The sequence below is a fragment of the Necator americanus genome, chromosome II (genome assembly GCF_031761385.1).
Source record: "Necator americanus strain Aroian chromosome II, whole genome shotgun sequence".
NCBI classification, from domain to species: Eukaryota; Metazoa; Nematoda; class Chromadorea; order Rhabditida; family Ancylostomatidae; genus Necator; species Necator americanus.
The window spans coordinates 35,175,619-35,189,300 of NC_087372.1; the positions used below are offsets into that span (position 1 = coordinate 35,175,619).

The 13,682-nt window shown below is 37.3% G+C and overlaps 1 protein-coding gene across 1 annotated transcript; it reads left to right on the forward strand.

Moving 5' to 3' along the window:
• Window positions 1-6: 6 nt before the first annotated feature.
• On the forward strand, window positions 7-7,769 carry RB195_020458 (uncharacterized protein; the record flags this gene model as incomplete). Its single annotated transcript, XM_064188756.1, has 15 exons — window positions 7-48; window positions 1,052-1,162; window positions 1,304-1,437; window positions 1,513-1,633; window positions 2,372-2,485; window positions 2,801-2,854; window positions 2,982-3,122; window positions 3,187-3,304; window positions 3,378-3,499; window positions 4,163-4,231; window positions 4,293-4,423; window positions 4,578-4,725; window positions 5,656-6,038; window positions 6,301-6,454; window positions 7,689-7,769. The coding sequence occupies 15 exons, from the start codon at window positions 7-9 to the stop codon at window positions 7,767-7,769; spliced, it is 1,923 nt and encodes a 640-aa protein (XP_064044637.1).
• Window positions 7,770-13,682: the final 5,913 nt, after the last annotated feature.

Consider the following 13,682-nt stretch of genomic DNA (forward strand, 5'->3'; position numbering starts at 1 on the left):
AAAAATATGAGTCAAAGTCGGGCGTTAGGTGAAGGGCGTATTTATGGGGTAAGTGTTTTGTTTTTTTTTTCGTACAGTAATCCTTTTTGAACTAAAGACTAGTGTGCGAATTAAGTTTATGCCCGATTGCGGTCCGATAACGAAATGCAGAAAAGACGAAACAGAATAAGAATTACAAAACTTTAGATATTTTGCTCCGATTTCACCTTGAACGTTTCAACTCGTTGTTGATTACAGTCTAAAGAGTTCCTGTATAATGACGATAAGTGAATTCTGTTTTTAGTTGGGGGAAATTTCATTTTTATAGATTTCACAGATCGTAACTCTAACTTTGTAAACGATGATCATCGAACTTTTCCGATTGCATCTGACTTCGAAAGGTTACTTGAAACACAATTTCTACGGGTTCTATGTGCAAAAACAACATTAACTAACATAACTTTTAGCCGATAGTTAGAAAGTTGGTTGTAAAATTAGATTTGGTTGATGTTGGGCAGTCACAGTCCAAGTGAACGGGGTATGTAGGAACCATGTACTGCAGAATTTGTTCCTTCAAAAATCTATTCAAAAATGTGTGCTCGATCCCGTCCTTTTGTGGTGTTTTTTTTTTTCTAAAATCGATAAAATCTCTACGATGAGTGTTGTAGTTCAACTAGTTTTGTGTTTGAAGCATTCAGCGTCCGACTGAATATACATACAGGTTGAATAGCACTCGAGTAGATTCCGAACCTGTCATCCTTTTCTTTTTCCATTCGTATCGTATTTACTTTTTAGGTATCGAATTTGGTTCTTCTGATTTTTATTTGCTTAAAAAAGAGGGGATTTTTAATCTGCTCGAATAACTAGTGGTATACAAGTAGAAAATCCACTAGAAAAGCAAATTAATGCGATAAACTTGAAGCACATAGAAAACCTGTGCGGTCTCGTCCCTTCATATTTGATTTTCTTCTTTTTTGACATAGACTTGGAATGTGCTGTTAAAGTTTCTTTTCTGAGCAGAAATTGATGACTTCTAATTCTTTCCTATTTTTCTTCAAAATTTTTCATTCAGATAGTCAAGAAACACGCGTATATTAAAGACGCACGTCTAGGGAATGTGTTGTTTCCAGTAGCTGCCGCCGCTATAACAAGTGAATGCAGTGATCTTCGTGAAAAATTTTCGGTAAGTACTTCTGGATCTGCCCATGCATTTTTCCTTTCACCTTTCAACCAGAGTTCGTCGCATAGTGTTTCTACTTGCAATTCCCGTTGCGTTCATTCCTCATTCTCTTCATCTAAGTTTCCATGTTATATTTGGTTTCAGGCTGATGAAGAAGTTATTTTTACTGCTCAGAAGCAGAGTCAAGTTGAAAATGATTGCCAATATGTTGCATCATCTGTTGTTAAAAAACGTGAACTGATAGCGGTATCCGGTAAAATAACTGAAGCTTCTGATAAGTGAGTCGCATATCTGTTATTTATCGATTTTCGTACTTAATTTTTTTTTCATTCGCTGATTTGTACACCTCTCAGATTCTGTTATGCTGAGATTAAAAAATATGGTCGTGTTTTTGTACCGTATTCGGCTAGAAACGGTTATAATAAATCGTGGTTGGGGAAGGGAGCAGAAGTTGGTAAAGTTATTCAGTTAAAGGTAGGTTATTGTTTCGGTGTTTGAACGAAAATAGCTGCCAACAATTTCGCCCAGACACGTTGCTTAGATACTGCAGTGTCGCTACGATATCGATATTATGCACTTTTGAATATTCTCAATAACGCATTTATTTTTAACAGGAATGGTCTGAGTTCCATTTCTGTACTGAAGTAGGGATTGTTTTGAGCGATTTAACTAGTTTGTCTCTTTCATCGTTCACGTGAGACTCTGGTCGTAAGTAGTGAGTATTTAGCAGAATTATTTTGGTAGATCCGTTACTGTTTGTCTGGTTCAACAGCAACATGTACTCATTATGTTCTGTTCTTATTATATCCAACGAAGTTTGATAGGTACTGTCTAAAGTGCATGAATGGGGCGACAGTCTCATTTTACTATACTAAGGGGCTACGTTTCGGTTGCTTTCATTTTTTCCAGATTAGCTGACCGAAAGAAACCGCTTTTCTTTTCTTAACACATTTTAGGAGGAATTTTTGTTTAAAGAAGCTCTGCATCTTCTTTAACAAGGCTCAAGAAAGCCAATCCTGCTGTAAATGATTGTTTAATTTAAAGACTTTTTGCAAAAATGATTCCAAGGTTATTCTATGTCTTAATAGATGCAGACCAGCCTGGATTAAAAATAGAAGTGTACGAGGTTTTTTTTTTCAAGAAGGTTGTTTGTGTGAATAGAAGCCGCGAATTTTTAGCTTGATAAAGCATCCAACTTATAAATTTTTTCAGATATTTCGTCAACCCGATATCAATAATTGTCGTTATGTAGCGTGGAGTATAAATATGAGCACTGTTGATGATAAGAAAACTTCTGATAAATTTCCCGAAATGGCAAATGGCCAGGTAATTTCCTTTGTACGGATAATAAAGAACTATGTTTTCTCTCATACATCTGCATTGGTTTTTTTCCCTTTCCCGTACAACTATCAAACGATATTTCAACACCTTTTGCGTTCTTCATCTTTCTACTTGTTCTCCGATTGTATCAGCTCGGTCCCCGTTTTTGTTTATTTTTTTATTCTCACAGAAAGATTCACTTAATCTTGTACGGTTTGGCGTAGTTTGTTCTGATTCATTTCTCGTTTTTTTATGATATATAATCCCAAGGTTTAAACTAGCAACCGTCTAAAAATATTGCATTTAATTCTTCTATTTTAGATCGGTGTTATTGTTGTTTGCCCTCGTGAAGGAGACTTAACTGTATATTCTGCAGTGAGTTTTTCGAAGTTTCACTTTTCTGTCTTAGCAGAGCTTTTAGTGTTAACTACCCCTTTATAACTCTTCATCAGAGCAGATTTTTTGCTTAACACATTTCAGCTCTCTAGTTTTTAAATTCCAGCAATCTGGTATAGCACGCTTGCCAGCTTCATTACGGAAATCATGGATGAGTCTTGGTACCTTTGTTAATTATGATGTTATTAGACAAGATACGGATTCGCGCGCCGTTTGGGTCGTGCGACGAGTTGATAATCTTGGTTTGGTGAATATTCCTTGTTGTATCGTTCACAGTGAACTATTTAATGTGTAATAGATGTTGTTTTAAGTTATATGAGGTTATTGACTATCCTATGGACTCATCAAAATTGTTGTTGAGTTTGCATGCTGTTGTTAACCGAGTTTCCTTGGATGCGCGTAATGCGTGGTTATGGAATGATATAATTGGTTTGTTCATAAAATTACCTGTTACTTGTTTATTCAAGCAGTTCATTTAACCTTAGTATCTCTTCCATTTTAGGACGTATTTTTGTTCCTGCACAGCAGTTCATTCATGGTTTACGTGCCATGACCTGTGTAAAAATAATAGTAGTCTGGACTGGTGCGTTTGAAGATGTACCATGGAGTGCAACTCATGTTGAGGTGATGTTTATTTCTTTTGTGCTTTTTAAAGGTTGGCAGTGCCGAAATAATGTGATTTCTTATTGAAGTTATGTCGAATTGAGCCACTTACATGATTATTCCAACTTCTTAGCCGTATTAGTCATATGGTCAAGTGAACTATGTTTTTGTGATAGATACATGGTCCCATCAGTATTCTCACATTCTTGAGTGAATAAGTTGGTGAAGATGTGGTAGTAAGGTTGAAAAATGAAAATTGTATTGGGACAAAGTTTTCAACACTGGCTGGTGTAGCTATGAACTCATATAAGAAAAAACTCATATAAGAAAAAACTAAAAAACACAGCTGTTTTGGGTTATCAGCTATGGAAGATCTCCAGAGAATTGCTTCTGATAATCTGATAGGCATATCGTTTCGTTTTTTTTTTTTTTTTTAACTTTCCAAACGTTGCTATGTGGGTGTAGAGCCAACTGTACTCTAAATCTGATCCGTAATATTGGAGCATTCTTTGTGCGGGGACTTTGTAGAATTCTTGAGTCGGGGTATTGATTGCTAGATCTTGACTTGTCTTTGTAATGCTGTTTTGGATATTGCATGTATTTTGGGTTGGATTCTGAAGCGTGCTTGCTTGGTGGTGTGTAATTTCTAAGTATATTTAGCTAAAGAGCGTTCTTTTTTTGTAGGTGCATGGAGATGATGCCGAAATTCGTGTTCAGAACGCTTCTTTATTGCGAACGGATGACAACTGGACGGTAATTTTCTGCGTTTTTTTTTTTTTGTTGCTCTTTCATACATCATTGCTATTTATTTCAGGTATCAAATTATACCCCAAATCAATCTTCGTTCCATGCCTTCATGAAACATCCTAGCTATGGTTGTGCGTTTATTGCATGGACTGATCTTACTGAAGGTGACACGCCTCCTCGTCCTGATACGAAATGCAGGTGAACTTGATGTTAAATTATGTATTTGTAAGATATTTTGGATACAGACAAATTTACTTGTTGATTATGCACAATTATGTACAAGAGGAGTGCATGATAACTTGATTTGAAGCGTATTGAAGTCTATCGTAGATCATTTCTTTCATACTTTCAGAGCTACTGTATTTTTTCAATCGCGAAACGGTAAGCATCCTTGGCGAGCCGTACTTGTCACACCATTGGGATCTGATGGACAGCCTATATATCATCATCCGTTATGTAGCCATTCAGGATTATTATCGTTGCCGAAGAAACCGTTTAAGGTGAGGCTTGTTGTTGTTTACCTAAAATTGCACCTTTATTTTCTTTTTCTCTAACGTATATGTATTTACGAACTACGCACGGTCACTTTATCGCTATTGCCACGAACTTTTCTTTTAAAACATGTATGAAGTTCGCTGATAGGAGGAAGGATAAGATGACATTCAACAAAAATTACAAATACCCAGTGTTTTATGTGTATTGATTTTGAGCTTAAGTTTTTCATTCTTTTGTTCACTGCTGGCTTATCCAGTCGACTCTGTTGTAAATGGTGGGTCTTAAAGTATGGCGTAGTAAGTTCCTCGATGTTACGGTTATAATTTTTTGTTCCCCTAAAAGCTGCTCACAAAATAAGACAACAATGACGTTCTCTTACATTGACCTGGGGTTGAATCATCCCGGTTCAGCTTCATGCGGAATGAACCAACTTAATTCATTTCATGCTAATATTGTGCAAATATTCTCATTAATTGAATTACGTTAATAACAACATCAACTCTGTGAGAACAGAGACTAGGAATGATGATTAAGATGATTATTGCATTTTTTCGACTAGTCTATGTATTCCCTAACGTGACAACAGCTCAATTAAAATCTTGTATAGTTTGGAAAACAGTGTTGCGTAGAGTGCAGTAATTATTCTAGCTCTTGTTTTGTTTCCTCTCCATGTCTGTAATTCTGTACCCGTTTTCAAAAATGTGCGCCTTTTACGTAGTGTGGTTTTGGTTCTCTTCGAATTTAGCACTAGAGAAACTCATTACACCATTATTTTCTCCCTTCCTTTCTTTTTTTCTCTTTCTCCTCTCTCTCCCTCTCTCTCTCTCTCTGGTAATCGTATGTACACCAATTTTGTTCGTTCTATAACCCTCAAACTTCCACAAGAAGTTTTTTTTAGTTTTGGTGACAAATTTGTTCAAGAAAATATGTTTCAGTTGCCTCCTCCGGTTTTGCCTCCAGTTACGCCGATTGAGTGCCCGAAGACACCAACGCAGTCGTTTGTGAATGCTGTAAAAGAACAAGATCCACTTCAACTGCGTGATTTTGCTCCTAGCACGGAAATCCCATCACCACTAACGAATGGAACCCCGTTGGTCTCTCCAGCGAATCATGTACTTTCATCGGATAGCTCCGATGGGTATCCAGATCAAAATACGCTGGATGAGGTCAACTCGTTCAAGTCCACACTCCTACCATGGGGTAATGAGGATTTTCTGAAATGGGCACCAATGTCAATGTACGCACCGTCCTCGATAACGGCTGTGGATTCATCCCCATTGCTTCCGTTATCTTTTGCTGCTGAGGATGTACCTCTCAGGTGTGTGATTTCAACAACCTCAAATATCAGTGATGCAACAACAAACTGATTTATCATTGTTTCATCTACTGTAATACAACAGAACCTGTTTTTCTTATGTAAAAATCACTTCCCATATGTTTCTTTCTTTGCCTATCTCTCTTGGTGACGTATCCACCATTGCTATATTATTTTTTTGTTTTTCCAATATTTTAGTTATATGTGAACCATATTTTCTATTTGAACAAATTCGAACATTAAACTATTTGTGGTTTGCTTTCAGGTCACCCTTAGGTTTGACCAGCAACGATGTCACTAGATTAACTATTAACGACATCGCCTCATTATCTACTAACGACGTTGCGACGCAGACGGAGGTATTACCGGAACAGCAAGTTCTCTGGGACATCATTAACAATAAGGAGTTGCTTATCCAGGTTGTGGAATCTGTCATTAATATTCTTTTCTGTCTGTTTTTCTTTCTGCAAGCAAACTATCAACTAGCAATCTATAACTCTTTTTTTTATACCCTCAGAGATACATTCACGAGGGAGATTTAGATGGAAATGTTCAGAAGAACATTAGGGATTTTCTCATTAGTCTAGTTACACGCATCTGGTCTTGAACTGCCGCAGAATTTTTCAAATTATTTTTCAGAGAAGAGAATCCAGCTTAGCATATGCATTCTACTTACGAGTAATCCGTTATTTACCCGACACACTAAACGACCCGTCATAAATTTGAGAATAAATTTAAGGGAATAGATATGAAGCTTCTGGTTTTGATAGGATCCTCCCAGTGTGCGAGAGAACGTTACTGTATGAAACATTGAGGCGATGCGCTCATCTGTGCAGTTTTCTGATGTTGAGTGCACATCATCACCAAACTGACGATTTCGGGGTTTTTGTGGGCAAATACAGAGTTCGGGGTGTGAATTACTTAGTGTGACCCTTCTTCAGTCCTCTCTAATCGTCCTGAAAAACGGCATAGGCGAAGTCATTGATTCCTACAAAGTTCGTTAGAACGCGCCATCCTTGTACACGCTTTGGTTGTCTCAGCAGCCAATTTATTGGTTTTATTTAAACAGGCTGCTGAGGACAACCCATTGATTTGATCATCAACCGCTTGGTTGTAGACGCGAAGAATGTACAAGGGTGGCCTGTACTAAGGTACCTCGTAGGAAATAAGGTCATTTCCCACGCCATTTTTCGGGTACGATTAAGGGGAATTAGGTGTGGCTGCGCTCATACTTCTAATCTACAACCAGGATTTTATATTTTCCCACGGAGATTCAGACATCGTCAATTTCGTGGTACCATAGCTTTAATATTATGAACGGTGAGGTGCTGTAAACTTGTCCTCGTTATTCGAAATGATAGTGTCTTATTTGAGAGGCCGCTAAGAGATATAGATGTGGTACCTATTATACATAACCAATTCGTAGGAGTCTTTAAACGTCTTAGACAGGGATATTAACTACAAGCTAACTTCAAAGAGAAGTCTATAACAGTAGGGGTAATTAGGTCCAACTGTAGCTCACTTGCTCGCTGAACTGTCCATAGACCTTCGCTGCTAAGCTAAAGAAAATGCTCGAGAAATTGCCTTGTTCTAATCAATAATTCTTTTTCTAGACACCTCTTGCATGAATATTATGATAATTCTTCATTATAGGTGATGAAATGTTTTCCGCAACACTGCACCAGCATTATGCACATTCGTTGGCAGAGTATTGGCACGACCGAGCTGCAATAAATAAAATGCTATCAGTGATAGTCGTTGCCGGAAATGTTAATAGTTAGTACAGAAAAGATAATGAATATGAATATTTGGAGTAGAGTACCGAATTCACTCCATTTCTGAATTAGTTAAATAAAGTTCTGAAGTTACTAGTAGTTTTGTATGCACGGAGCGAAACGTTAAATTGATGTATCCTATCCGATTTCTAGTTACTCTTGTTCTACGAAAATTGCGCCCGTACCCCACCAATTAAAAAAAAACTGCTTATTGATTCCGGCTAACGTTTTCGTTTCCTTGTAAATCCATTTCATAGGGGAGCGGCGCCGAAACATTACAATAGTTTACGATGGGACACTTAAAAAGTGTTACCTTTTGAAATCGTGAAAAAAAACAAAGCGATGTCCTCGAAAAAATCATCACTTTCTGAAAGAAAAATCAAGCAGGAAACAACTAATACGCTGATTTTAGGGTCATGTTTAGGTAAGAATCCTTGCTCAGGATGTAAAGGATGCTTTTTTCAAAAGTGCTAGAAAAAGATGTGCAAAGACCTGATAAATTAGTACATATAAAGGATAAAGTGTCTGACGTTAATCAATCCTCTTGGGATGCGCCCCCACGTTTACTTCAATTCAGAATCGTTCGATGTTTACGAACGTGTAACTGGCGATGACTAGCCGATGTGTCAAGTCAGTGGTTTTTTCCTCCCAGACAGGTCTGGTACCAATTTATCAACCTCAGAGGAATGAAGGTTGGCGAGCACTAGGGCGGATTCGTACCTCCGATCGATCGTGCAGGAAGCGGAACCTCTAACCGCTACACTACACTCGCCCTCAGGATGTAAATGTGTTAGTAAATATTATGCAAGGAAATATGGAATGGCCATTTGGTCTTCAAAAAATTCATTTAAGGGGCGGATGTTGCGCAGTCGGTTAGAGGTCCGTTGTAGCCACACGATCAAGGATTCGAAACTGCCGTAGTGCAAACCAAGCCCCTAATCCCTCCGAGGTCGATAAATTGGTACCAGACTTGTCTGGGAGGATAAAAACGCTGGCTTGATCATCGGCTGGGCCCCGCAACTCATTGTATAGGCCAACACGCGTTTTAAAACCTCGGCGATTACGAATTGCAGTAAAACGCGTAGGCGCATCCCAAGTGGATTGTTATGCCAGTGACTTTATCCTCTATAATGTTCCCTTAAACTCTTTGGTCAAGTGTTATGATGAGTTATGAGGGCAGGCGAAAAGGGTTAACTCGTGTATTGGCTCAGCTGGTTCAAACCGACGACCTTCTTTGCATAGGAGTTGAAGAAGTAGAATTAAAGGCGATAACACTGTGATTGGAACCAGCCAATCATAGTAATTCTATCACGCCCCTTCTTTAACTGACAACTCTTCGGAACCATATAAACTGAGCTGTTGGACCGATAGTAGAGTTCTTTTCCATAGAGTATGGGGAATCCTCCATCAGAACGCTGCCAATTTTGTTCGTCTCTCCCCGCCCTCCGCCCTCGTTAACGTTTAAATGATACCAGATTTCGTCTTTTTAGACAGAAACTCTAGCTTCAGAGGAAATAAGCGGATTTATTTAGGTAACCTGGTACGCAATGTGCGAATGACAGTTCCAGCGAATTATTAGCTTTATTCGATTTTATTTACCTATTTATTACGCTCGGTGGCGTGCCAAAAGGATGTGGCGAGCAAAAATACAAAGTGAATACAGTAAATACGCAGTGAAAAAAAAAAACAGAAAAAAAAAGAATACAGCGAGCAAGGATCATATCCGTATACGATTCTATCCTCAGTGCTTCATTGAAATTATTGTGCTAAATTAACATTTATTGAGATTCATAATTTTTTCATCATCATTCATGTGATAGAAGATTTCGTTATGCACGAAGTACTTCGTATGGCTCATTAGTGAAGATTCACATGAACGTTGCTTTCAATGTTTATGTTTTTATTATCAAAGATTTAATTTGTTATCATCTATACGCATGTTAACGGATACGTAAATAAGCGAAATCGAAAACTAATGTGTTAATAATGGAGAAGAAATTATTCACAGAAACGAATGGAGCGTTGTAATTCTGACGGGTTTTAGCGCTTTATAATGATGCCGTTATGCATGTCTGATGCCTTTGTTGATATGAATTGCTTAACAAGAAATTAGTAAATGGAATTATAAACCAGCATTTTTGAGACAATCAGGCTTTTATTTATTTATTTATTTATTTATTTATTTATTTACTAGAAAACATCTACAGGTGTGCGATGAAACAAAAACAAGACAAACAAAGCTCACTAGAATTTCGCCTAAACTTGATCAGCAAGGCTGGCCCTCCAAAGCATAATGTGTTGGAAGGTAATTCTCCTACTACAGAATGTGGGAGATCCTCACCTGAGATTCATTTCCCAAAACGAGAACGTTACAGAAGTTAAATGGATACCAGGGTTCGGGTGACCAACTTAAATTCATCACCCCACAAATCTGAGGTGGTACGGACTTCAGGTGGGGTATTTGTATATGGGGTCGTAGATTGTGGAGAGGAGGCTGATTCGGTTCATTTCTCCCTGTATCAGTGGAAACGGGCAATCCCGGAACGCTGCTTCTTACGACGTCCTCAATTGCAGCGCGCCACCCTTGCGCCGCACACCACCTGCGATTCGTCCGAATGGGTTTTCGACGAATCGCAGGCTGCACGGGGTTGGGCGGAGCGCAAAAGTTGCGCATTGGAACAGAAGCCGTCGTAAGAAACAGTTCTGTTTACACTGATACAAGGAGAGATGAACGGAATCACCTTCTTTCCCACAATCTACGATCCCATATAGGCATTACCCGGGTGAAACCCGTACCACCTCAGATTCGTGGGGTGATGCCTTTAACTCGGAAGGAGGTACCCGTCAGGGACCCCTTGGAGAACGGGTGGGGCCCCTCAGCTCAATAGTTAGAAAAGTCGATGAACCCTTGAGCTCATCAACTTTGCTAATCTTGAACGGCTAACCACCACTAGGAGAGAATAAGGAACAATTATAGGGGGCGAATCTGAAAAAGGGCTTACCAAAGCAGAATTCCAACTAGCTAGTGTCATAAAGAACAACAGATAAAAGGAACTTAAACTGTGGGCTTAAACATATTTCAACCCTATACTCGTGGTTGCTTGTATGAGGATTTTATGAGCATTTGCTTCGTTTATTTGAATTTGAAATAATGCAAGTATTAGAGTATTTAATCTTGAATTTCATTTTGATTCGGTATTTTTTCACTTTTTACTTGGCTATATTTATCTAAAGGGCAAGGAGAAGGGGGTAGCTAAGTAGGTAAAGGGTTTTGATGGTGCGAAGCCGTCCTAGTGCCAACAAGATCCATCTTGGGTCGATAAATTGGTACCATACTTCTGTCTGGGAGGATAAAAACACTGACTTGATACATCGGGTAATCTGTGAAATTCACTGGATGCAGTTGGATACGCGTTTTTAACCCTCAAGCAGATTGATTAACACTAGGCATTTTATCCTTGATCTACTTTTTTATTTATTTTGAACAGCTATGGAAAGAGTGTTTAGCTTGGATGAGCTTCGCCTAGCTATTTCAGTACGAAATCGTAAGCAAAGAATGCAGCATAAAAATGTTATGAAGAAAATACGAGATTTACGACCAGATCCTAATCTGGACCAGGAATCCACAGAGAGAGAGAGAGTGAGAACAATCAAGGTCAGGCTACTAGATGCCTGACTACTCGGCAGGAAATCTTAACCTGGTAACAAGTAAATAAAAAGTGATAACAAGTAAATAAAGATGTATCGGGCATAGGGTAATGGTAACGAAGTTTAATAGACGCTGAAACAATGTCGGAAAGAAGGCCATTATTTATTTATTTATTTCATACACCAAAAAAATGTTTTTAACGGAAAATAACCACAAAAAAACAACAACAAAGAATCGAATTAGTGTCACACTAGAAAGGATCGCTTAATTTTTTTGTATGGTAGAGGAAAATCAAACATATTATCGCAATCGATATTCGTGATCTTTAGGCTAAGCAGATTTCCATGCAACTGGGGAACTTTGCTTGTATTTTGATCATAGATTTGTCAAAGGTGAAGTATACTTGAAATCAGTGGCTCATTTACTTCCATATGGTATATTCGAAGTTTAATTTTGTCTTGAAACTTGTATGTAAATAACTTACTAAAATTAAAGTATTCCATGCTTTGGATCTCTTTTTTTATTGTCAAGTGTAGTTGTTAGACAAATATCCGGGAAAAAAAGAAAGGTCTCATCCGTTTTTTATACCTAAAATGCTTGTACCCAGGATTGCTACACTATCTACATATGTATGCAATTTCACGTAGTTATACACAATTTCGAAGGTTATTTGGCAGAAGTAAGGATATTTGCTGTTGTTTTTCTATCGTAATTATGGGGACAATTATGTCAGGACTTGATCATTGTAGTCGTTTCCCCAACACTTGTGCTCATGAATGCACAAGGACGAGGAGGACGAACTTTTTGGCAGAATTAAAATTTTTAGTAGTAGGACTTGACTCGATAAATGTTTGGGGATAGTCTCAACTCCTCCTCCTCTACTCCTCAGAACTACCTCCTAGAACAAAAGGAAGGAAATGAGAAGAAATTAAGGAAAAAAGTAAGAAATAGAAGTGTGTTTGACCTGGAGAACTCAAATTAAACTCCCTAAATGTTAGTGTTTTACATGAGATCACGTCGGGGAAACTCTAAAGAAATAAAAACACTGGGGAAAAAAATAAAAACTCATTAAAATTTAAACCATTTTTAGTTAAGTGGATACTGGATCCATCCACTAAAGCAGTTAAAACTTCCGTTTTTTTTTACGTGGGGTTCCATCAACGCAGTGGGAATGCTCAATCATTACGGTACGGTAAAGAGGTGAAAGTTTCAGTGTTTGTCGAATCGTTACAGGTGACAGTAACCGATGATGATCATAACCATTGCACTACAGCCCAAAAAAAGGTTCCTAACAGCGCAAAGAGGGCTATATCCACATTCCTTCATCCATTCCTGAAGACATCTCGAGCAGAATGCGCGTATATTCGGCATTTTTCCCATAAGAGTCCTTCTCGACATTCCTGTTTCGTACTAATTGATGGAAACCTGGAAGAAGTTCGGAGAAGGCATCTACGATAATGAAGAAGAACAACCAGATAGAAAGCAGAACGTGGACTACATTGAAATTTCTTCGAATTGGAATCTTCTAATCAAGATATAGAAGATGTAATTAATATGTAGTAAAAATATTATATATATACAGTAAAAGTGATCTATAAAAATTATTATAAAAATTAAAATTATAAAAATTATAAAGATTAAAAAACCAAAATTATAAATTAATATGCAAAACGGATTAATGCGTATAAAACTAATGATTTTTATGAAAAATATATTTTTCGGAATGTAATCATTTTTTGTTATTATTATTATTATTATTATTATTATTATTATTATTATTATTATTATTATTATTATTATTATTTACTTTTTCAATACAATTAAGTAGCTTTTCTTCTGGGAGATTAAAAAAAGAAAATAAGATGGAAACAAATAAGAATAATATGATAAGAAAACAAAAAACATTAGAAAAAAGAAAGTTATCGAATAGATTGATGAGCAATTACGAGTATTTCATTCGATCCTTTAATTTTATTTTCACCATCGAAAAGAAACGAAATAAAAATAAAGTATTAAATAATATAATAATAAAATAAAATAAATAAAAAATAGAAACGAAGGCATTTTTCAAATCGAAACCGGTTAGGAATAAAAGGAATCAAGGGAAAAAAGTGACTAAAGGTGCTGAGTTGGGGAATGATCGGTTGTGCGGATTTATGAGATTTACGGATCTACGAGCTTTGAACTTCAAAGATTTTTGACAACTGAAAAAGGAAAAGTCGG